At 56.5% G+C, this 20,783-nt stretch overlaps 2 protein-coding genes across 13 annotated transcripts in view; one reads left to right on the top strand and one right to left on the bottom strand.

Moving 5' to 3' along the window:
• Nucleotides 1-3,593, top strand: part of SYNRG (synergin gamma) — a 36,197-nt gene extending 32,604 nt beyond the window's left edge. For 10 of the 12 annotated variants that reach the window (XM_086859379.1, XM_086859378.1, XM_086859375.1 and 7 more), the window contains one exon: nucleotides 98-3,593. In XM_086859379.1, the coding sequence (XP_086715505.1) occupies nucleotides 98-229 (132 nt within the window). In that variant the 3' untranslated portion in view covers nucleotides 230-3,593. The remainder of the gene's footprint in view (nucleotides 1-97) is intronic. The other 2 variants (XM_086859369.1, XM_086859377.1) reach the window with 1 other exon arrangement.
• Nucleotides 3,594-4,582: 989 nt separating this feature from the next.
• Nucleotides 4,583-16,558, bottom strand: DUSP14 (dual specificity phosphatase 14). The gene is made up of 3 exons (XM_086859386.1): nucleotides 16,388-16,558; nucleotides 7,920-8,016; nucleotides 4,583-6,609 (listed from the first exon to the last, which is right to left on the bottom strand). Exon 3 carries the CDS (start codon nucleotides 6,490-6,492, stop codon nucleotides 5,896-5,898), a length of 597 nt encoding a protein of 198 aa, XP_086715512.1. The 5' UTR covers nucleotides 6,493-6,609; nucleotides 7,920-8,016; nucleotides 16,388-16,558; the 3' UTR covers nucleotides 4,583-5,895.
• Nucleotides 16,559-20,783: the final 4,225 nt, after the last annotated feature.

The following is a 20,783-nucleotide window of genomic DNA, read 5'->3' as shown; positions in this document are numbered from 1 at the left end:
GTGGAGGGCTCAGGGGAGAGTCCTGTGCTGTTTTCCACTCTAGGTTTAGACCCTGGAGGGGATCAGACTGTCACACTTGTTTCAATTCTTCCTGCAGGCCTTTAATTCCGAGACAGATAACTTCAAGCTGGCGTACGGAGGGCACCAGTACCACGCCAGCTGTGCCAACTTCTGGATCAACTGCGTGGAGCCCAAACCTCCAGGGCTCATCCTGCCAGACCTGCTCTGAAAGCAGCTGCTCTGCAGGTGGAGCTTTGGGTCTAATCATGCAGGGCTTGGGGTAACTGCTGTGGTGGAGAGGCTGGAGCCGGGTTTGAAACGTTTGGGGTTGGTTTTTGGTCCAAAAATCAACGGATTAAAGCCTCTGTTACAGATGGTGAAGAACTCACTTCTAATGGCCAAGGTTTCAGAAATAACTGGAAAATATGTAGTATGGGAAAAAAAATAGCATTTCAGTTTTTCTGAAGATGAAAACGTTATCCTGTGTAAAAGCAGCCTGGTAACCATGTGCATAAACCTGGGAGAGGCTGGCATGGAGCTTCCCAGAGAATCTGGAATGCTGGGCTGATTTGCATTGAAACAACCACTTAAATACTTGAAGTCTGTATTTGCAAGCAAATCTTTTCCTTAATGTTTTTAGGACATGGACCTTGATGTTCTTTAAGTATTTGCTGCTGTGATATCACAGCACATGAGTCACAGCAGCATCCGAGGCAGAATGAATTATTGACTCAAGGAGAAGCTTGTTTGTGCTTCCACTGCTCTGTGTTGGAAGTTGTGCTGGATGCAGAACTGGTTAGTGCTGGAAGGTGAGGACTGGAAAACTGCTGTAATTTTCCCTGTGCTATGTTCTATAGTGCAGGCAGCTGGAGTTTAAAACTCATGATCTTTGTTGTAAATACAGATAAATTTCCCTGGATTAGTCCTGAGCTCCAGGTAGGATTTTGTCTCTCCTGACCTTTTGGGAGCTGTGTGGCTGCAGCACTGCTGAAAGCTGGACTCTGCTGATGCAGCACATCTGCTGCTGTGTAGATTCTTTCCCTTTTTTGGCTGTGGAGATGCTGTTCCTGATGGGATGGTATGACTGTGTGTGGCTCCTGCAGTCTGCTGCTACCTGTAGCAACATGTTCCTGTGACTCAGAGCTGGCAGCACAAGGTGGCTCGTGGCTCCTGCAGCAGGAAGTGGGATTTAACACCCAAAGGGATTTAACCCTGGGGTTGGTGGTCTCAGCAAGCTGTGTTTGAAGCAGGTATTGTGTCCCTGCTGGTTTGTGGCTTTTGTAGGTGCCTCTCTGGACAGGCTTGTGTCACAGACTCTCACTGAATGTTACCTGTACATCTAAAGTACCTGGCTCCTCCTTCAGATCCAGTATCCAGAGGAGAGTGCAGTCCATGGAGTGCTGGTTACAGGATTTTAAACCTGTGTTACAAGAGTCATCCCACAACCCTGTCTAGGTCTGCAAGGAATGAAGTGGGGTGTGAATCCATAGGGTGCAACTTTCTCCTTAATTCTTTGGCTTAGTCTCTCAGATCTGCCCCTTTCCTCCAGAGTTCTCAACAGCTTCTCCAAGTTAATCCTGCACCATTACAAGTACCTGACACTGACCTGTGGTTATTTGCTGAGACAGAAATTACAATGAGGAAAACGATGCTTTGTATTTAAAAAACAAACAGGATTAGTTATACAAAACTATTAATTAGCCCAAATGAAAGAATCTTGGCTCAGAGGTGTCTGGCTCCTTCCTTACACCAATTACAATAAATCTCCTTGCTGCCTCAAATTAGCTCATTCATGAAATAAAGCACCGTGTGCCTCCAGCTCCAGCTGATCCAGAGGCAGATTTCCTGTGCTGTGCTTCCCACATCCTGCCCAGGGATTACCAAAAAAACAGGGAAGCAACTCCTTGCTGGGGCTGCTGTGCCCCTCACCAGTGTTCCCACAGGAGTTTGGGGACAGGGAGCCACTGGCAGGGATTCTCCAGTGGCTGGGAGAGGCTGGTGCTGAGGGAACGCTGTCTTGGGAAAAGGGAATTTACTGTCAGCCTGGTTTTGCACCACAGCTCCCCAACACTTTGCTAGAGAGGAATTTTTTCTCCTAATTAAAAGAAAATGCCACAAATAAGAGGTCGTGGTGTGAGATTTAAAGCACCAGCTGTGCTGTCACAGGAGCACCTTCCAGTGCTGGTTTTTCTGTACCTGTTAGCGGCTCAGCCCCTCTCTGAGCTGCAGCCAGCGTGTGTTTTGGCCCATAAAAAATGGGATGGACATTTACAATTCCAACTGCAGCAGAGCTCACTGGAGGGTGACACTGCTGCTCTCCTGTTCCCACAGCAGGGAGAGCAGCAGGCACCATCCCTGTCTTTGTGGGGAGCAGGAAGGGCTCTGCTCCATCAGCCGTGGGAGCACAGGGAGCGTTTGCACGGAGATCCCCTCGATAAAGGCATTGCACAAGGAGGATCAGCTGCAGCTCCCAGTCATTCCAATGACTCACTGGAGCATTCAGCATCCTCTCGGATGTTGTTGCCAGCCAAAGCCCAGTGTCCTTCCAAGCTGTATCCAAGGTGACAGGATTGTCACAGCCCACCTTCCCCCACTGCAGGCCCCTGGACACGCTGCCTTCCCCTTGCTTGTGTCCAAATGCAGGCCTGTAACTCCTTTTCCTGCATGGGTTCTCTCACTGGAGACGAGAAACGAGATTTTTCTTGGTTTTTTTAATTTATGTGTAGATAGCTAAAAGGGGCTGCCTTGGCAGTGACCTGTGCAAAGTGGGGTTTCTGTCTCTGTGTATATTTGGAGTTCTGAGGAATTATTTGCTCGGTTATTTAATGTATTTATGGCTTAACCCTGTTGTGTTCCTGGTGCTTCAGTGCCGTGGCAGCTTCCCCTGGTGCTGGGGGCTGCTCCAGCCTCCTGCCTGCCCCTCCCTCCTCATGCTGGGCTGAGTCCCTGCAGCCCTCCTGAGGTCACCTGTGCCCTGGGGATTGTCACCCCCTGCACTCACCATCCATCCCAAGGACTTTTCCTCCCTGGCAGCAGCTTCTCCTCGCTGGGTTTGGTGGGAACAGCTCCTTGCCTAAAATCCCTGCAGGGTGTGGGAGTGAGGGTGAAGTTCAGCCCCAGGCTGAGCAGGAGCTCGTGGAAAACCCATGGAATGCTCCCAGTCCTGTCAGCTGCATTGGGAATCATAAACTTGAAACAAAACCTGCCTTTCCAATAAAAGCTGCTATTGTACAAACTGCTGCTTTGGATTTACTTTTTAATTCTGCACCTGTATTTAATTCCAGCTCTCGGTGTTAAAATAGGAATGTCATAATTTTATGAAGAAGAGTGATCAGAAAACTTCTCTTTCTATTGTGATTCTTCTCCTGCCCTCTGGGCAAATGTTGTTTTTCTTCCAGAAGTGGTTTTGTGATTATTAGTTGGAGCTGTTTGGGTTTGTGCTGGAGTTTCTGCTGATATTTCAAATCCAGTGAGAATAAGTGTTATTAATTGACTTTAGTACCTTGTTTACTCCCTTAATTCCTGCGATGATTTATAAATCCTGTGTTGAGATTCAAACCTGGTGTTCAATAAAAAGCTTGTTTCATATCTGACCAGCCTGGGAAACTGAAATATTTATATCATCATGTAAGTGAAACCTGCTCTGTGGCTGGGATGGGAAAGATGTCTCACCAAATATTGGAAGATATAAAACATTTTTCAGACAAGACACCATTTGGAAAAGCCTGTGGGGAGCAGAAGGGGTGTTCCCCTCAAAGCCAGTGGGTGCTCAGAGCAACCCAAGCTAAACCAGGGCTCTCTCTTTGGTTTCTGTGGATTTGAGAATGGAGAAAAAACTGGGTTTTGAGGGGGAAAACACTTGAATACAATCTTTTGCTGTAGTGAATACAAGAGGAGTTGTTGCAGTCAAATCTCCACAAGCACTAACACTGTAATATAACCTTGAATGGAGATTTCAGGTGAATTCTTTGTTTCCTCAGGTGCTTTATTAGGCAATTTAATTGTTTATAGGTCTAATTTTACCTTGTGTTTAAAGTCAGACTTTGGTGCCTTCTTGGCTGAACATCAGCATCTCCCTCTCCCCTCAGTCCTTGGGCAGTGTGTGTATAGTCTGTAGAATAATTCAAAGTGGAGAATTTTTTGCCTTCCATTTTTTATGCCAAAAACGCTGTTAAATCTTACTTTGCCCATTTTTAGGTACAGTTTAATTTTGTAAGCAGATTTCAGTTTTTTTAGCATTTTTTTCTCTTTAAAATGTCATGTGTTGGAATGTCTCCAGGCCAATGATTAATTTTGATTTTCACTCTCTACTTCCTCACCATTTCCCTGGCTGAAGTTTAACTCCTGATAAATCAGGGACATGAATCTCCTGTGTCTGCCTGCCACTGGAACTGGGATCCAGCCATGGAACCCGAGCTGGGAGCAGCTGATGGCAAACCTCACCTTTATTTCAGTGGGGCCAAACTCATCTGGAAAAGCAGGAGAGAAGATCCTTCAGCCAGAATTGTTTAAAGGCAGTGCTGGGCCTTAGGCTGCTGCTGGAGCTCCATTAGCACCGTTTGGAACAGGAAACCAACACATGTTCTGGTTTAATCTTTATTGATTTTTTCTTTTTTTTTTACAAGTATAGAATCTCATTTAAATCAGACAGTGATCGCAGCAATCTGCCTGCTCCTCCTCCAGAGGCAACAGAAACTCTGCTGCCTTCTCAGGAGCGGGGCTCTCCAGGGCTCACACTCCAAGGAACCAGTCCCTGCCCCTGGAGCCACGGGAAGGCTTCTCCCAGGGAAGGGCTGAGGCTGGAGTCGCTCCTGGCACGCTCTGAGCGAGGCCAGGCCTCTGTCACCCTCACTGGGGACAGAGAGGAGCAGCCCTGGAATGCAGCATAACCTTGAGGACGGGATGGAGAGAGGCAGGAATGGGCTAAGGCAGGGCCCGAGCAGAGCCAGAGCTGAGGAACAGCAGATTCAGCCTCTCCCCAGGGGCTGGGCCGGCTGCTGGAACGTGGCACTCACAGCCCAGCCCCAGCAGGGGCCACCACACATCCTGAGCATCTCTGGGGCTGCCCAGAGCTTCAGCCCTCTCGCTTCTGGCTTGAGCCACGTCTGGACAAGATCTGTCGGCTTTCCACCCACAAAACACACCGGCATGTTCCAGTAGTTGAAGTGTGTTCCAGGACTATTGCCCTGGCATGGAATGAGTGAAAAAGGATCTCGTATTTATTTGATTTGAATTGCTTGATTTTTATTTTACTCGTGGCCGACACGGACTGATTCACTTTTTTTTCCGGTTATTTTTTCCCTTTTTTTTCCTAACTTTGAATATGATTAAGAGCTGACTAAAGATCTCAAACACTATATACTGAGAGTCACTACGGATGTTAAAGAAAACATCAGCACTAGCACCACAGCCCCTGTATTCCTGCCTCCCTGGTGCTTGGAAAACCTGCTGCTGTGGAGCAGGGCCTGGCTAGTGCTGCTCCTGAGCCACTACAGGGTTTTGCAAGGAAGCAAACAAGCTATGACAAAATATCCAGGCTACTACCGCGGCACAAAGCGCACTTGGGTCATCAACTCTGCCCAATGCCTCTTGGGCCCTTCCTTGGAGGATCCTAATAAACTGACTAAAAAAAGAAAAAAAAGACGGAGGCTTTATGGAAGGAATAAACTTATAATGAGACCTGGTCTTGCTAAATCAGAGATGCAGATGGGAAATCCCCATAGAGAAAAATGCTTCGAAGGGAATCGTTGGCCTTGCAGGTTAGTGAGGTGAGAATTGAGGTTCTGCTGTATGCTAAAGAACCAATGTTGGCTGTAGAAGGAGAAGGGAACGTCTCCGGTCTGGTCGACACGGAACAGCGTGTCCCTTCTGTTGTGCTTCCCGTCTGCAGTCCCTTTAAATTCCCCAGTAAGGCATCAGGGGTCTCCTCTCTCTCTCGTAAACGTCTGGGATGATGCCATAGGGTGTCTGTACCATTTTAACCGTGGTCTTCCCAAAGAGCTTCCTCTCGTAGTCTATCAGCTGCCTCCAGAAGCCCACGTTGGGCCGGATCACGGGGCGCCGCGACTTGACCCAGTTGTAGGCCTCGAAGAGGGAGACCTTGTGGTACTTCATGAGGAAGGCGATGCAGAGCGTGGCCGACCTGCTGACGCCGGCAGCGCAGTGCACCAGCGTGGCCCCGTGCTTCCGCGCCACGCTGTGGATCTTGTCGGCCACGCTGTCGAAGTAGAGGGAGATGGGGGCGTTGGGCATGTCAGCCAAAGGCACTTTCACGTACTCAAACTGGGGCCAGTTGAAGTTGGGGATCTCGATGGTGGCGTTGATGATGCAGGTGATGCCCCGGGACAGCAGCAGGTGGCGGTTGGAGGCGACGCTGCCCCGGCTCAGGTACAGCGAGGGGGTGATCTGGGCGATGCCCCCCAGGGCGCCTTCGGAGAGCATTCGCGGAGCCATCAGAGTTCTCGGCAGGGAGTTGTGGCTTCTGGAGGTCATGGAGGATCTTGGCACTCAGGCTTCCATTATGGGAAGAGAGCCAACGGGACCTTCAGCCAAGCAGGGATTGTCTGGCCTGGTGGTGGCAGGACAGCGAGAGCTGCCACTGCTAAGTCACTGCAAAACACAAGCAAGGCCACGTGAGCAGGGAGCTGTCCCTGAGCTGTGTCTGTGCGAGGGAGCAGGAAAGCCCAGCTCGCCCTGCTGTGGCCTGGCAAAGCTCTGTGAGGAATGTGGGGCTGGTTTCACACTGCTCATTACCACTGTCCCCCAGGCACTGCCTGGACAGATAGCAACAAAAAAATTCTTTCAGCCTAATTAGCTCCAATTACTCGCCAAGGGTTTACCTGTGGGCCCTGACAGCATCTCACCCAGACCAACATGTGGAAGAGCTACACCTTTTCCATGCTTAAACACGGCAGCTTCACAGCTGGCCACAGTTCAAAGGGACGGTGAGCAACAGCAGATGCCAGCAATTTCCAGCACGCTGCCCTCTCCCCAGTGCCACCCTTCTCCTTTTTTAGGTGTAGGAAAGGCCCCGCCAAAGCACATAAACAGAGGAAAGTCGCTCATTAGGAAAGGCAGTGAGTCACATCCATCCCCATCAGTCATCGGCTCTCATGGAGGCAGGGGAAGTGTGGAAAGAGTGACCTGGTTATGTCAGAAGCTGAGAGTAAAACCCAGAGCAGAGGCTGGGACAGGGGAGGCTCTTGTCCTGCTTTAATGCCTGACTAATGCTTGGCAGAGACATGTGCTGCAGAGGCCTGCAAGGGTCCCTGCTCTGACTCCCCCTGCTCCTTTGGGGCACCTCCAAAGCCAGGGGAGAAGCTGCAGGCAAGGGGATGAGCCCTGGAATATCAGTAATTTCCAGTCTGTGCATTCTCCCTTTGGAGAAGGGCCATGGGAAAGGCTCCAGTCCCTGCCCAGGCACCTCTGAGCCCACCCTGGTGGCACTGGCAGAGCTGAGGGGACTTGGGGGATGCTCAGGGCCTTGGGGAGAGGGATCTGTCCCTCCAGCAATTCTTAATTATGTTAAGAGAGTCCTTTAAAGGGCTGTGGCTCCCCCAGCCCTCAGCTGTCTGCCCTCATGTCACGCTCTGGGAAGCACCGGCAGGTCCCAGCAGTGGCTGGTGGTGCTGCCAGTGGATTTTTGGCTCTGTGGTACAGAAACTTAATGAGCATAACGTGGCCTCTTCCGTGGCTCTTCCCTGCTGGCAACTCCTGAAGCTGTGGACCCAAAGCTGCAAAAGTTCCTGCCCCAACAAAGTCTTTGCTGCAGCTATGAGTGCTCAGCTTCCCCCCACTGCAGTCATCCAGCTGGAGCAAGGAAAGGTGTGTATTTTTCAAAGGAATAAAATTCTTTGAGCAGGGGAAATCCCTACTCTCAAACAGCTCTTGCTGACAATGCAAAGGATTTGGGCACTTACGCTTGGTAACAAAGTCCTGCTGTAAATCACGGAGTGGCACCCGGGTGCTCTGGGCTGCTGGGGCTGGGATGGCTCATAGAGTGTGTCCAACGATGAGCTGGGGAAAGAAAAGAGCATGGATTTTACTGGGATCTGGCTGGACTCTAATTAGGTGGGTGTCCAAGAACTGGGAGGGAAGACCACGGCTTCCCCACAGAGAGACTGAGGACTTGGGGTGGCACTTGCTGCCAACACCGTAATGTCACCAATTCCTGCCAACACAGCACTCAAAGTCACGGTGAGCCCAGAGGAATCTCAGGCTGGCACAGAAGTCATGGCTCAAAAAAAAGTAAGTCATTTAAGTAATTAATTTGCTTTGATGTCTCCTTTAGCATCCACCTAGGCCCAGACAGCTGGGGCAAGTCTGTGTTCTTCTGATAGTGCCCAAAGCCACCCTCTGAGGACCCCCTGTTCCCTGTCCCTGTGAGTGGGAAGCTGCAGAGCTGATGCCAGAGCCACAGCACCCCACTCCCAAAAAGCTGAGGATGGGGCTAAGGTGCCCTTCTTTTCCCACAAGCCCCCAGAGTGCAAGTGAATCACCTGGGAAACGCTGCTGGACCCTGGCAGAGCGAGAGCAGCACCCACCCCAAACCAGCTCTGAGCAAGGCAGAGCCTCCCCAGAGCACTCCTGAGGCAGTTTGGGAAGGGCTCTGCTGCTTTCCATAAAGTGGTTCCTGTTTGCAGGCAGGAACTTATCCAGGGATTTGCATGTGACAGGCTGGGCTCGCTCTGCAAACACTGGGGCTGCCACGCCAGCGGTAAACACCTGCTCATCCCATCCCATCCCATCCCATCTCATCCCAGGGCAGGGACACCTTCCCCTGTCCCAGGCTGCTCCAAGCCCTGTCCAGCCTGGCCTTGGACACCTCCAGGGATCCAGGGGCAGCCGCAGCTGCTCCGTCCAACCCAGTACCACCGACATCCCCGGGGCTCGGAGTGGCCGACACAGCTCCCGCAGCTCGATCCAGAGCAGCTGTCAGCCAGAAGCACGGAGTATTTTGGAGAGAAGCTCATTAGCGAAGTGCGAGCTAAGGCTGCTGCGATGGCCATGGCTGGATGCCGTCCCTGGCGTGCAGCGCTCGCAGCGGGAGCTGCCTGGGAAGGCACGGGCCCCGTCTGCTTTCGGCTGAGATCGGGAGCTCCCCCAGGCTCGCGGGTGTGAGGCTTCATCTGTGCCCAGGGCTGCATCCCTGCATCCCCCCTGCCCGGCCCAAAGTCCCGTTTGGCTCCCGTGCAAGTCCCTTTGCCTCTCCCGGCACAGCCGCGTTACCCCACCGCTCCCCGCTGTAATCCAACACTGCTGCTCTTCACGCAGCCATTCCCGTCATTGTGCTGGGCCAGAGAAAGGGAACGGCAATGAAAAGCCTCTTCCCAGCCCTTGCTGAGGGCAGAAAAAAAAAAAGAAAATCGCTGAAGATGGAACAAAGCACGCACAGAGCATGGCGTGGCTGTGCCTGGGAAGGCCGATGGCACAAGAGGCTCCTGGCAGGGCACAGGGAGGGGCACCGGCTGCGCCTTCAGCCTCTGCACCGCCAGGTACAGCCAGGGCACACCGCCCCATGTGAAATAAAAACCTCACCTCTTCTCCCACTGCTCCTTGGCTGGGGTTTCTGAGTGCTGGTGTGGGCTGGGGAGTCACACCAGCCCAAAGCTGGGGTGCTGGAGCCTGTCCTAGGGTGGATCCAGAACGGTCCCTAAAGAGCCCTGGAAGTGCCTTCATGCCTTCCAAAGGAGCTGGGATGTCACTGGGGCTTCCTGCAAAGGGCTGACATTCCACCACGGTGCAGATGGTCCTTCGGGAGAAGACTGGCTGGCAGTGGGCTGGTAGCAACCAGGTGTCCCTGCCATCACATCCTCCTTTTTTTGAGCTAACTCCAGTTAATGAAGTAATTAATCCTGTAGCAGCCCTGACCCACAGTAAATCCCTTTCCAGACTGTGCCTTGGTCTTGCCCATGCACAGAGCCCAGACTCCCATGGGGAGGGCTGGGACACCAGGGTGGCAGTGGGACCCTGGGGTGCCAGGGGGTCCTTGGGGTGCCAGGGGGGGCAGGACTGGAGCAGCCTCCTCCCTCCCCGGCAGACTGGTGGGTTCTACCATTTCCCTCCTCTGCATAATCAGGGGTGGGGGAAGCCAGTGGCTAATTACAGCCTGGAGAACACTCTGCTCTTCAAAGCCTCCAGGTCCTTTCCCAGCACTCCTGGCCAGCACCATCCTCAGGTTTATGGCAAGGGGACACTTCTCCAGCACCCATCCAGCCTGGATCTCATCCTGCACCCACTGGCTCCCCGCAGCTCTCAGGTGGGTCCTGCTGTACCTCCAGGCTGAGCTTCGTGCTTCCCCTGTCTCAGGAGGAGGAGCAGGTGCCTCCAGGATAGCTGCTCCCATGGAAGGCTGGCTGTAACCCACATGGGCTGCATCTCCTGGCCCTGAGCAGCTCCTTTCTAGGTAAGAGGATTTCCAAAGCAATGCAGCAATCCCGATGCCGTGGTTGGTGTTTTGGTGGTGCAGCCCCTTGGAAAGGTTGCTGCCGGCAACGCTCATGGCTCTGCTTTTCCAAATCTTGCAACAGCTGGAGTTTGTTTCTCTTGCTTTCATTCCTGGGAACGCAGTCCTGTTAACAAAGGCTGCAATTCCCATGGGAACGCACTGCTGGTTCCTGGACCTCCTGAGAAAGACCTGAAAACACCTCTGGAAGCTCAAATGACAAACAGGGTGAGTTTGTGAGTTAAATACTGTGATCTCCAGGACAGGAGGGAGAACTGGTTGGGCTCTAGACAATGAGTTGGCAAGTCTGAGCTTCTGCCTTCTTATTCTGCTGCTGCTGGGTGGTTTGCTCTGATTTTTAAGGGGTTTTTTGTTTGTTTGTTTTTTAACACAGCTCCTCTGTCTTGAGAGCAGAGGCTGTGGCTTGTCCCTGAGGGACCTGAGTTTCTGTCGGGTTGTGTGGCAGTAACACAAGCATGGGGCTGGTACCTGGCCAGGTGAGAGCTGCCCCAGGCCTCTCTCCCTCTGGACCGTGGGTTTAGTGCACAGTGGGCCCTGCTCTGCTCATGGAGCAGAGACACCAAAGCCCCAGGTTTAATTCTCAGATCATCATCTGGGATTCGAAGCAGGTTTGTGGGCTGGGTGTGCAAAATGTCAGTACTGAGGCAAGGCTTCTCCCCCCTCCCAGGAGAGGAAAAGTTATTCATTTTGGAGATGACAAATGCTCTCTAATCCTGCAGTAAAGAGAAGAGTCAATATCACAGGCGCTGAATGAACGAGCCTGCTCAGGGCTCTTCCCAGCCAGGCTGAACAGCAAATTGCTTCAGAAATGGTCCTGGAGAGTGGCATTTCAAATAAATTTCAGCAGAGAGCACAAACTGCAGCCATTCTTGGGTCAGGGCTTGCTTGTGCTGAGTCCAAGGGAGTCCAAAGCAGAGCTGGGAGGGGAGAGGATGTGTGGGAGCCGCCGGCTCCTCTTGCCAGCTCTCCTGCAGCCCTTTGCTCTGCTGGGGCTCTCCTGCCTTTGGTTGTGCTCCCAGAGCCATTACAGGCTCCTCTCGCGTGGGTCCTCACGATGGAAAGGTCGAGTGGTTCTGGTTTGGAATGGGAAGGAAGGAAGGGGAGCAGTGGGGGTGATCTGGGCAGAGGATGCTACAACCAACCCCAGAATGATTCTGCTGGCAGCCTGTGCTGGCCTCTCCAAGCAGGATGGGAGCTGTCAGATGTTAAATCAAGATAATAATCTGTCTGCCCGGAGCTCTGAGCAGGCCTGGCTGCTTGTGCAGCTCCCAGCACAGCCGGGTCCCCACGCTTGCCAGAACACACCAGGAACTTCCCAGAGGATCCACAAAAAGGGGAATCGTGCCCAAAACGCACAACGAGACACCCTGCAAACAGTCCGGGGCTCTCCTGGGAAGCTCAACGACCCCAGATCAAGCAGTTTAGTTCCTGCCTCTCCCTGTGCCTGGAATCCAGGCTGCTCCCAGAGCTGAGGCAGCTCCCCGGGCTGCAGGCGATTCCTCAGGAGCCTGTCCCAGCTGCTGCCTTCAGAGGGGTGACAGCTGGCCCTCCTGTGTCACTGCCCGTGTCCCTCCCACTGGCACCACTGCGGTGCCCGGTGCCCTGCAGGAGGCCAGGGCTGGGCAAGGCTCACCTGCTGTCTCCTGCCTGTGGTGAGGATGAGCTGCCCTTGCCCCACAGCCAGGCTCTGATCCCACATGGCAGCACTGAGCCTCAGGCTGGCACCAGGCTGAGGGGTGGTGACCCTGACCCAGCCTGGGGTGCCCAACTGAGCAGTGTCTGAGTGCTCTGCCAGCCAAAGGCCCTGATGGCCATTCTCCCAGCAGCAAAAAGGGGAGGTGAGGATTTTGCAAGGATCCATCTGAGGATGGCCCCATGGGCAGGGTCCCAGGCTGCCAGGCTCGGCTGCCTCTTGATTCCCACTGGCACCAACTCCTGTGACAGCAGCGCTGCCCATGGCCACGCTCTGCCCCCTGTCACCCTGTGATCCCTGCCCCACTGTGATCCTGCCATGCAGCCACCCCCTCCACAGTAGGAGCAGGCACTGCTCCCTCTCCAGCTGGATCCTGCCAGCCAAACCTCTGGCCACAGGGAGAGCTCCCGGCCACTGGCATGGAGCGAGACGGGCAGCGGGCGCAACCTGGAGCGCGCTGGTATTTATAAATCCTTGCTCTGCTCTGAGGACAAGCCTCCCTCGGCAAGCAGTGAGAGGATTTGATGCAAGAAAAACAAACCATCTTTCTTTTAAACGCCACGTCTGTGCTTCCAGAGCCACAGGCTCTGCACGCCACGCTCTGTGTGCTGCTCACTGGGAGAGCGCAGCAGGGGCACGGGGCTCCCCCAGCACGGAGCCACCTGCATCCTGCTTAAAAACTCCTGGTAGGTGCATGAAATGCTTTAAAAGCCAGAATCGAGCTCTGAGGAGGCACAGACGGGATCCAACAGTTGTGTGCAGCATCGGTTCCCCACTCGGCTGAGCACTGAGGGCTGTCTTCCAGCCCCGAGTGGAGATACCGCCTCTTCTGGAGCACCACAGATTATTCCAGCGCCAGCTGATGGCATCTGGATTGCAGGTGGAGTTTAGGAAAGCTCCATCCCCTGCTCCCTGTGTCCAAGTGTGACCCTGGGGGATGTGGATGGAGAGCAGAGGGGCACATTCAGGGAGCAGACCCACGGCTGGCTCCGGCTGCCAGGGTGCTGCAAGATGGAGCCTTGTTTTTTCCAGAGCTGTGCCCTGCGCAGTCACAGCTGACAGGAGGGACACAATCTCTTCCCTGTTAGCAGAACAAAACACAGGGACCTGGTGTGTTTGCTGGTGTGTGACCCCTCCGGGCCCAGGGCTGTGCCTGCTGCCTGTGGGGCTCTGCCCCAGCCCACCCCAGAGCCCATAAAATTGAAGGCAGCTGCAAATTCACTGCAACGTGTCCTGGAAATGGTCTGGTGCCTCCATGCTGGCCTCAGCCGGGCCTTTTCCAGGGGCAGTGCCAACTGCTGCATGCTCTCAGCTGCCTGGCTTCTCAGGGGGTCTCAAAGCTGGCACCCTGAAGAACCCGATGGTGACACATTCCCCTCTGGAGGAATTCCCAGCGGGCAGGGGCTGCCCACGCTTTCCCCACGCTTCCCAAGGCCGGGCAGGGGCTGGCTGGACAAGGGTGGGAGCAGCAGGACGTGCCTGCAGCAGCTGTGAGGAATGAGGTCACCTCTGAGCACATCCATGGGGTTGTGCAGGGTAACAGGAGGAGAGACCAATTTTAATCAGTTAGGGGGAAATGAAGTTTACACGTGAAGCTTCCCCAGTGAGCAGCGCTGGGCCAGCACCCCTCAGCTCCCAGGAGGTTGCTCTGGCTGCTCCAGGCTGGGGGAATTCCCTTTTTCAGGGATGCTGTGCAAATTCACACTTCCTCCATGAAGGACTCCTGCCCCCGAAGGGAGGGAGCTGCACCTCCCCACACACACACACACACACTGCAGGGTGGGATGGTGAAAATAAATGAGAATTAATTCTCATTAGCCTGGGAACCGTGACCCACCTGGCCTTGGGGTGATTGTGGCAGCACCTGTTGATCCTTCCTGCTGGGAACCCCAAACCTGCCCAATTATTATGGTTTTATACTATTTTTAAAGCAGGGGAGTAGCTGTGTGAGCAGAGCCCACGCGCTGCCTGCTCTACAGGCACCCCGGGAAGGGTGGGCAGTGCCTTTGCCTCCCAGTTCCTGGCTTTATTCCCAAGCATCCAGGGAGCTGGGGCTCCTGTTCAGAGATTCCTCAGCTATTTCCAAATGCCAGAGCCCTCTCTGCTAGATGTTCCCCTCACGTTATGGCTGCTCAGAGCATTCTTTTCCAAGCGATAAACGGGGGGTGTGTGTGCCGAGGGTTGTGCACCTGGAGAGGAGGGGTTGGGAGAAGCTTCCATGCCTGGTTTGAGGTGTTACCCTCCCTTCCAGGGAAAACCACCCTGGAATGAAAGTCCTGCAGTGGTGGCAGGAAGCTTGGAAGGCTTCTCAGGTGAACAGCCTCTAGAAGCTGGCTCTAGTGGGGTCAGCGTGTGGTGCCCCCAGGCCCCACTGCCCTGCCCAGGTGCCTTTTCCCCACTCCTCATTCTCAGGCTCTTCCTGCATGTCCAGGCGTGCAGGTGGCTGGTTCCCTGGGACAAAGCTGGTTCTGGCTCCCAGAGCTGAGACCTGAGACTTTTTAGTGCTGGCTCTGCATCCCTTTCCTCCCTCTCTCCCATGGAGCCTGGCTCAGGCAGCAGATTTCCCCCCACACCCTGCACGTTTCTAGCACTAGAGCAGCATGAGCTCTCCGGCTTTCCAGCTCCGAGATTCCAGCTGGGATCAGGTATTGAATTAAGCTGTGCAAATTTCCATCTTGCCCTGACCAACGACGAAGCAGTGCCACAGCCTAGAGCAGACCCCACAGCGCAGCAAGGGCTCGGATGAAATCCCTGGGATTTCACCTTTGTTCCTGGAGGAAACCGGGATGTCTGTGTGCCTGTCCAGGACCCAGGCGAGCCCTCGGGGGCAGGAAGGACAGGCAGAGCTGCACGTTCACACCTTCCAGGCATAAATCGATGAAAACCTGCTGCATTACTGCTCCCCTGACGTTCACCAGGGTCACGTCAGCCAAGTCGTGGCATCAGATCTCTCTGCCAGCGGGGAACAGCACGTGTTCCCCCAAATTAGGGATCCTTCCTTCTCATTCCTTGGGAACCAGAGCGCCACAGAGCCCGTCCCAGCCACCGGGAACACAGCAAACACCAAGGTTTACAGCGAGGCCTGGGGGAGGAATCCACTCCCTGCCAGAGCAGGGGCAGCTGATCCGGTGTATCATAAGGGAAAACAGTGTTTTGTCAGTGCTAATCCTCCACCATTCCTGAGGCAGGGGCACCAGGGATAAACTGAACTTGCAACATGATATTAGGGCATCTGCCAGCACTCAAACCTCCTGAATAAAAGGCTCATTTGCTGCCCAGTTGAACAGGTTATAATCCTGCCCCATCTCCCTACAGCCAAATGCCACTCATTGATTACTGGTGTTGCTCAAAGCAGCTGCTCCGGAGCTGAGTCAAGGGCCGTGCACGCCACCGGGCTGGCTGGGAGGCCGGGCAGCTGCAGGACCCGCCGGGGTTTGGGGCACCGGGGTGCCCTGGGAGAGGGGGTGTGGAGGACAGGAGCCGGAGATGGGTGCTGAGCTGGGGTGTGGAGGGCAGGAGCCAGAGATGGGTGCTGAGCTGGGGTGTGGAGGGCAGGAGCCAGAGATGGGTGCTGAGCTGGGGTGTGGAGGGCAGGAGCCAGAGATGGGTGCTCCACTCCAGCAGGCTGATGGCAGGAGCCAGGGAGGGCTGCAAGGGCAGGACCCAAGGATGGGTGTCCACAGCAGGGGCGCAAGGGCAGGATCCAGGGAAGGGCGCTGACCTGGAGGTGTCGAGGGCAGGAGCCAGAGATGGGTGCTGAGCCAGGAATGGGTGCTGACGGCAGGATTCAGAGATGGAACCCTGTTACAGCACAGCCCGTGGTGGGGCTGGCTCCACGTCGAGGAACCCCCTGAGCTGTGCCCGTGGCTGCTCCGGTGCAGCTCGGAGGAGCCCCCCGCTCTCCCGCCGGGCTCAGCCGGGCTTTGAGCAGCGGCCACCGCGTTCTTTGCGCGCTCCCCCGGGCACCCCCGGCAGCGCCGCCGCTGCCCCGTCCCGCAGCGGGGCCGCACCCGCCGGGCACGGAGCCGCTGTCCCACGGCACAGCCCCGGCACCCTGAGCCCGCCGGGGATCGCAGCCTCCCCGCGGCCCGTCCCGTCCGCCGGGGGTCCCTCCGGAGGGCACCGTACGCGAACGAGGCGGGCTGGGAGCGGCGAGCACAGCGGGGATCGGCGGGGCCCCCCCAGCCCGAGCGCCCCGGTTCCCCCCGCCCGGCCCTGCCCGTCCCTACCATGGCTCCCGGGCGGCGGCTCCGCGCTCCCTCGCGGCCGTGGCGGCGGCGGCCCGGGACTTTTATCGTGCTCGGTCGGCTCCGTCTCGGCGGTGCCACCTGACCGCGGCTGCCGGGGCCACCCCCGCCCGCAGAGCCGCCGTTACCAGGCTACGGGGGGCGGCCCGGCCCGGCCCCCGGGCGGGGGCTCCGGGAGACCGGCCCCGCTTAAAGGCGCCGCCGCCGCCAGGCCCGCGCTGCCTGTGGGAGCGGGAGCCGCTGTGGGGACAGCCCGGGCCCTGTGGGGACAGCCCGGGCCCTGTGGGGACAGCCCAGGCCCTGTGGGGTCAGCCCTGTGGGGATGGGAACAAGGGGGCTCCCAGTGGGCACATGGCGGGCTCGCTGTGGGGATAGCACCGTGTGTGGGGACATGCGGGAGTCGCCGTGGGGATGGGGACAACTGAGCGTCCCTGTGGAGAAAACACGGGGAAGGGGAAAAGTGGGGCATTCTGTGGGGCACACCAGGGTCCCGGGAGGGATGGGATTCTGTGTGGGGGCCCCTGTGGGGATGGAAATAAGGGAGGATTTCAGTGGGGACATGATGGGGTCCCTGTGGGGATGGAGACAATGGGATCCCTGTGGAGACATGGCAGTTGTCCTGTGGGGATGGGATGTGTCGACGTGAGTGAAGGGACATGGCTGGGACAGGTGGTTCCGTGGGCACAGGGGTGTGGCAGGGCCCCAGTGAGGACAGGACAGCGTGTGGGGATGTGGCAGGGCCCAGGACATCCCTTGTTTGGGGCATGCCCTGTCCCCGTGGGGACCCTGCTGGCGTGTGTGGGGACACGATGGGGTCCCTTGGGGGTGTCCCTCGGCTCGGTGTGTGCTCACTGGAGAAGGGGCCAGCCCGAGAGAGACAAACGTGGTTTTTGTGACTCCGGACATCCCAAGCCACAGCTCCTCCCCACACTGGGAGCACAGAGAAGGAATGTCTGGCTGGTCCCCAGGCTCCCAGGGCTTCTTGTGGCACCACGCTGGGGACCAGGCTGGACCCTTGCCCAGGGCAGGGTGGGCTCAGGTCCCTGTGGAGAGCTGGCGTGGGCTGGGATGCCCAAGGAGGAATGCCATGGGTTAGGGAATGCACACAGCAAAGGGGAGAGAGTTTGTCTTTGGCTGCAAACTGCGGGGTTAAGGTGAAAGCTCTGCTCCCAGCACCTCACCAGCATGGCAGGGACGGGACAAGGCTGGCACTGGCAGAGGAGGAGGAGGTGGGAGGAGGAGGAGGAGGAGGAGGAGGAGGAGGGCAGCCTCTGCCTTAACCCCACGGCTGCTGGAGCGAAGCGTGGCCGCCCCAGCCCGCTTTTGTTCGCTTTCTGGTTTTGTTGTCGCACGCTCCGACTGAAATAGCCCAAATCCCTCATAGGAAGCTTCCCCCAGCCCAAGCCCTCGGCTGGTATCTCACTCGGGCAGGTTTCATGACTCAGCAGCCCAGATGGAGCCGTCCCTCACAGCCCTCAGCTCCAAATCTGTTTATTGCTCCAGAGGCTGTTTTTCCAAGAACCTCGCTGCTTTATAACAGCCAGAGCTCTGCCTTAAAACCCTGCCTCTCCAGCGAGGGCTCGCGTCACACTCAGCGCGGAGGTGGGCAAGGAACAAAAATAGACAAATTAAGAAAACCTCAAAAGGCCAAAAAATGAAAATGTGAGGGTTTTGGCTCTCCAAGCTCAAGGTTTGCTTTGCCTCCGCGTTGCATCGGTTCTGCTGCCTTCCTTGGAGCTGCACCATCTCAGGGGCAGAGACGAACCCCGGGTGATCACAAGTCTGTGAGGAGCTGGGAGACAGCTGAGCCCTGGGGTGTCCCCTGGAGCTGGGCTCGCTGGGCTGGGGGCTCCAAGCCCTGCCAGGGCAAGCCTGGGCTGGTGTTTATTGGCCACGGACAGCGTAGGGAGAAACGAGGATGGGTTTTGAGTGGCAGCCTGTGGGATTCCCTCCGTAAGCATCTAAACCCCTCATTCCCCCTCACCACCACTGAATGAGAAAAAGGCTCTTGCACAGCTCCAGTTGCTCATCCTGGGCAGTTTTTAACTACTCCAACTGCAAAGGTGTTTTTAATGCTGGTAAAACTTGTGCTTTTAACCTTCACCCTGCCGGGAGCTTTATGTGTGTGGGACAGACGATGCAAAGAGGGAAACCTGGGAGGCCTTTGACCCAGGGACACAGCAGGGAACAAAGCTAAAAGGGAATGTCAGCTCCTTCCCATGCTCAGCTCTGGCCAGGGGTTCACTCAGGGGAGCTGGGGGAGCTCGGTGGGTGGCTGGGGACGCTGGGGGTGATGTCCTGCCAAGCTCCCTCCTGCCAAGAGCTGTTTTGCCCGGGACGGCTGTTTGAGGGGCAGGTGGGACTGTGAGGGTTTGCTCCTGAGCACGGGGAGGTGTCAGGCACTGGGTGCTTTCTGGGACAGCTGCTCACTCTCTGCCCTGGCATGGGGGGCAGCAGGGCCCCTGTGGGACCCCCAGCCCTGGGAAGGCAGCCTGAGCTCCCACCCGGACAGCCCAGGGCTGTGGGGCAGCAGCAGATCTCCTCTAAGGCACACATCGTGTTGTGGACAGGTTTTCCCTCTTCCCACAGGAACCGTGCATCTCTTGGGAAAGTTCTGAAGACTGTACAGGGACAAGACACTTGGAGTGGTGACCGATGACACCCCGCGGTGCCTTTGGGGGCGGTGGCTTTGGAAGGGTCAGGACTTGGACTGTGATCCTTGTGGATCGGGATATTCCGCGATTGTGTGAACCCCCCTTCCCCAGCCCAGGCTGGCCGATGCCTGCTGGCTGTGCTGGGCTGAGCACGGCGCGGTGGGTCCCGGGCACATTCCCGAAGGGTGTGCCTGACCAAGGGCCATTAGCTGCTCATTAGGGTTGTTATCTTAATGAAGGGTGTTCCCCTGCTCTGGCTCGGGGTGTGCTCAGGGTCACGCAGGCCTGCTGAGAGGGGAGCAGGTCGTTGCCTTCCACAGCCTCCATCCATCCATCCATCCATCCATCCATCCATCCATCCATCCATCCATCCATCATCCATCCATCCACCCATCCCCTCCAGTTTCCATGGCTATGCCAGAGTTTACTCTTCCTTGCCTTCGACTGCCTGCACCATAAAAAGAAAAGGTCCCAGTGTGAGGCAAAAAGCCCAGGTCCTGGACCTCCCACTTTTGGGAGCGACAGCTGCATCCAGGGTGCTGCAGAGGGCGGGAGCTGCAGAGCGTCCCGGCATCACCCGCAGCCCAGCCAGAGGGAGCCTTGGAGGGGCTGGTTTGGGCTGCTGCCTTCCCCTCCTGCTCCTGACGGCAGCAGGGACCCAGGGGAGGCCGAGAATGATCTTCTGGGGATAAATCCCAGCGCGGGGCCGTCGGCAGCCTGGCGCTCGATGCGAGGTGACAGCGCCGAGCAGAGATGCCCGAGCAGAGATGCCCGAGCAGGCGCTCAGGCTGCGGCTCCTTAATGGGCCAGAACAAAACCCGAGCTTGGGGCACCACGTGGGGCTTCAGTGGCAGAATGTGGGTCAGTGGAGGCCTCGCTGAGGAGGCAGGAATGTCACAGCTCCACAGGGATGGCAAGCACGGCAGGGGTTTGTTCGCTTTCCAGCAGCACAAGGAGCAGAAGGGCAGCTTATTCCAAGCCAAGCTCCATGGGCAGGAGGATTTTGGCTGAGGGGCTCCCAGGGTGTGGCCATGAAGGTGTGTGTCCCTTTCCAAATCCACGGGGTGCTCTGCTCCATGGGGCCAGTGGGTGCAATGGGAAGTGTTTCCACAGCCTGGGTGTGTTGGGCTGTGGGGAGCTCCAAGCTGAGTCACCACCGGGGCAATCCCTGTGCCCTGCCCTGCGTGCCAGGATCGCTGCCTGCTCCTGGCCACCCAGGTGCCTCACGCAGGAAAGCGCTGTCCCCCAAGGCCAGTTTTCCCTCTGATGGACTGTGGGTGACCGTGGGCTCTACAGGCTCAGGAGGAGCAGCTCTGCTGTTTGTGTTTGCTGCATTTGGGGTCCCTGTATTGCATTGACTGGCCCCTGGTTAGGCAGAGGGATGCAGGGATGCTGTGTGGTGCAGGGACCCCATGGCGTGGGCTGTGTTTTGGCATTCCCTCAGCGAGAGGCCGGGCACAGAGGGGTGCCGGGGTGCTGGTTTGTCTCAGGAGGGTGGGGTGAGTTTCACCCTGTGCTCACCCGCTGAGTCAGGGGCTGAGCAGCCTCGTGAGCCGTGCCCTGCGTGGCCGGGGACGCTCGGCGTCCTGCCCCGACCCCTCTCTGGCAGCCTGGGGCTCTGTGGCCGGCCTGGGAGCGAGGGCTGGCACTGACATCCCTCAGCTCAGCCTCCCCAGGACGCTCGCTGCTCCCTCCCCATCCCAGCCTGCACATCCCCGCCTGCC

This window comes from Cyanistes caeruleus, chromosome 21 (genome assembly GCF_971803275.1).
Source record: "Cyanistes caeruleus chromosome 21, bCyaCae1.hap1.1, whole genome shotgun sequence".
Taxonomy (NCBI): Eukaryota; Metazoa; Chordata; class Aves; order Passeriformes; family Paridae; genus Cyanistes; species Cyanistes caeruleus.
Note: the sequence above shows the minus strand (reverse complement) of the source record. Positions and strands in the feature narration are given on the sequence as shown.

Bases quoted from the DNA above. Each gene is read 5' to 3' on its own strand.
- DUSP14 (XM_086859386.1), bottom strand. From the start codon at position 6,492: ATGACCTCCAGAAGCCACAACTCCCTGCCGAGAACTCTGATGGCTCCG.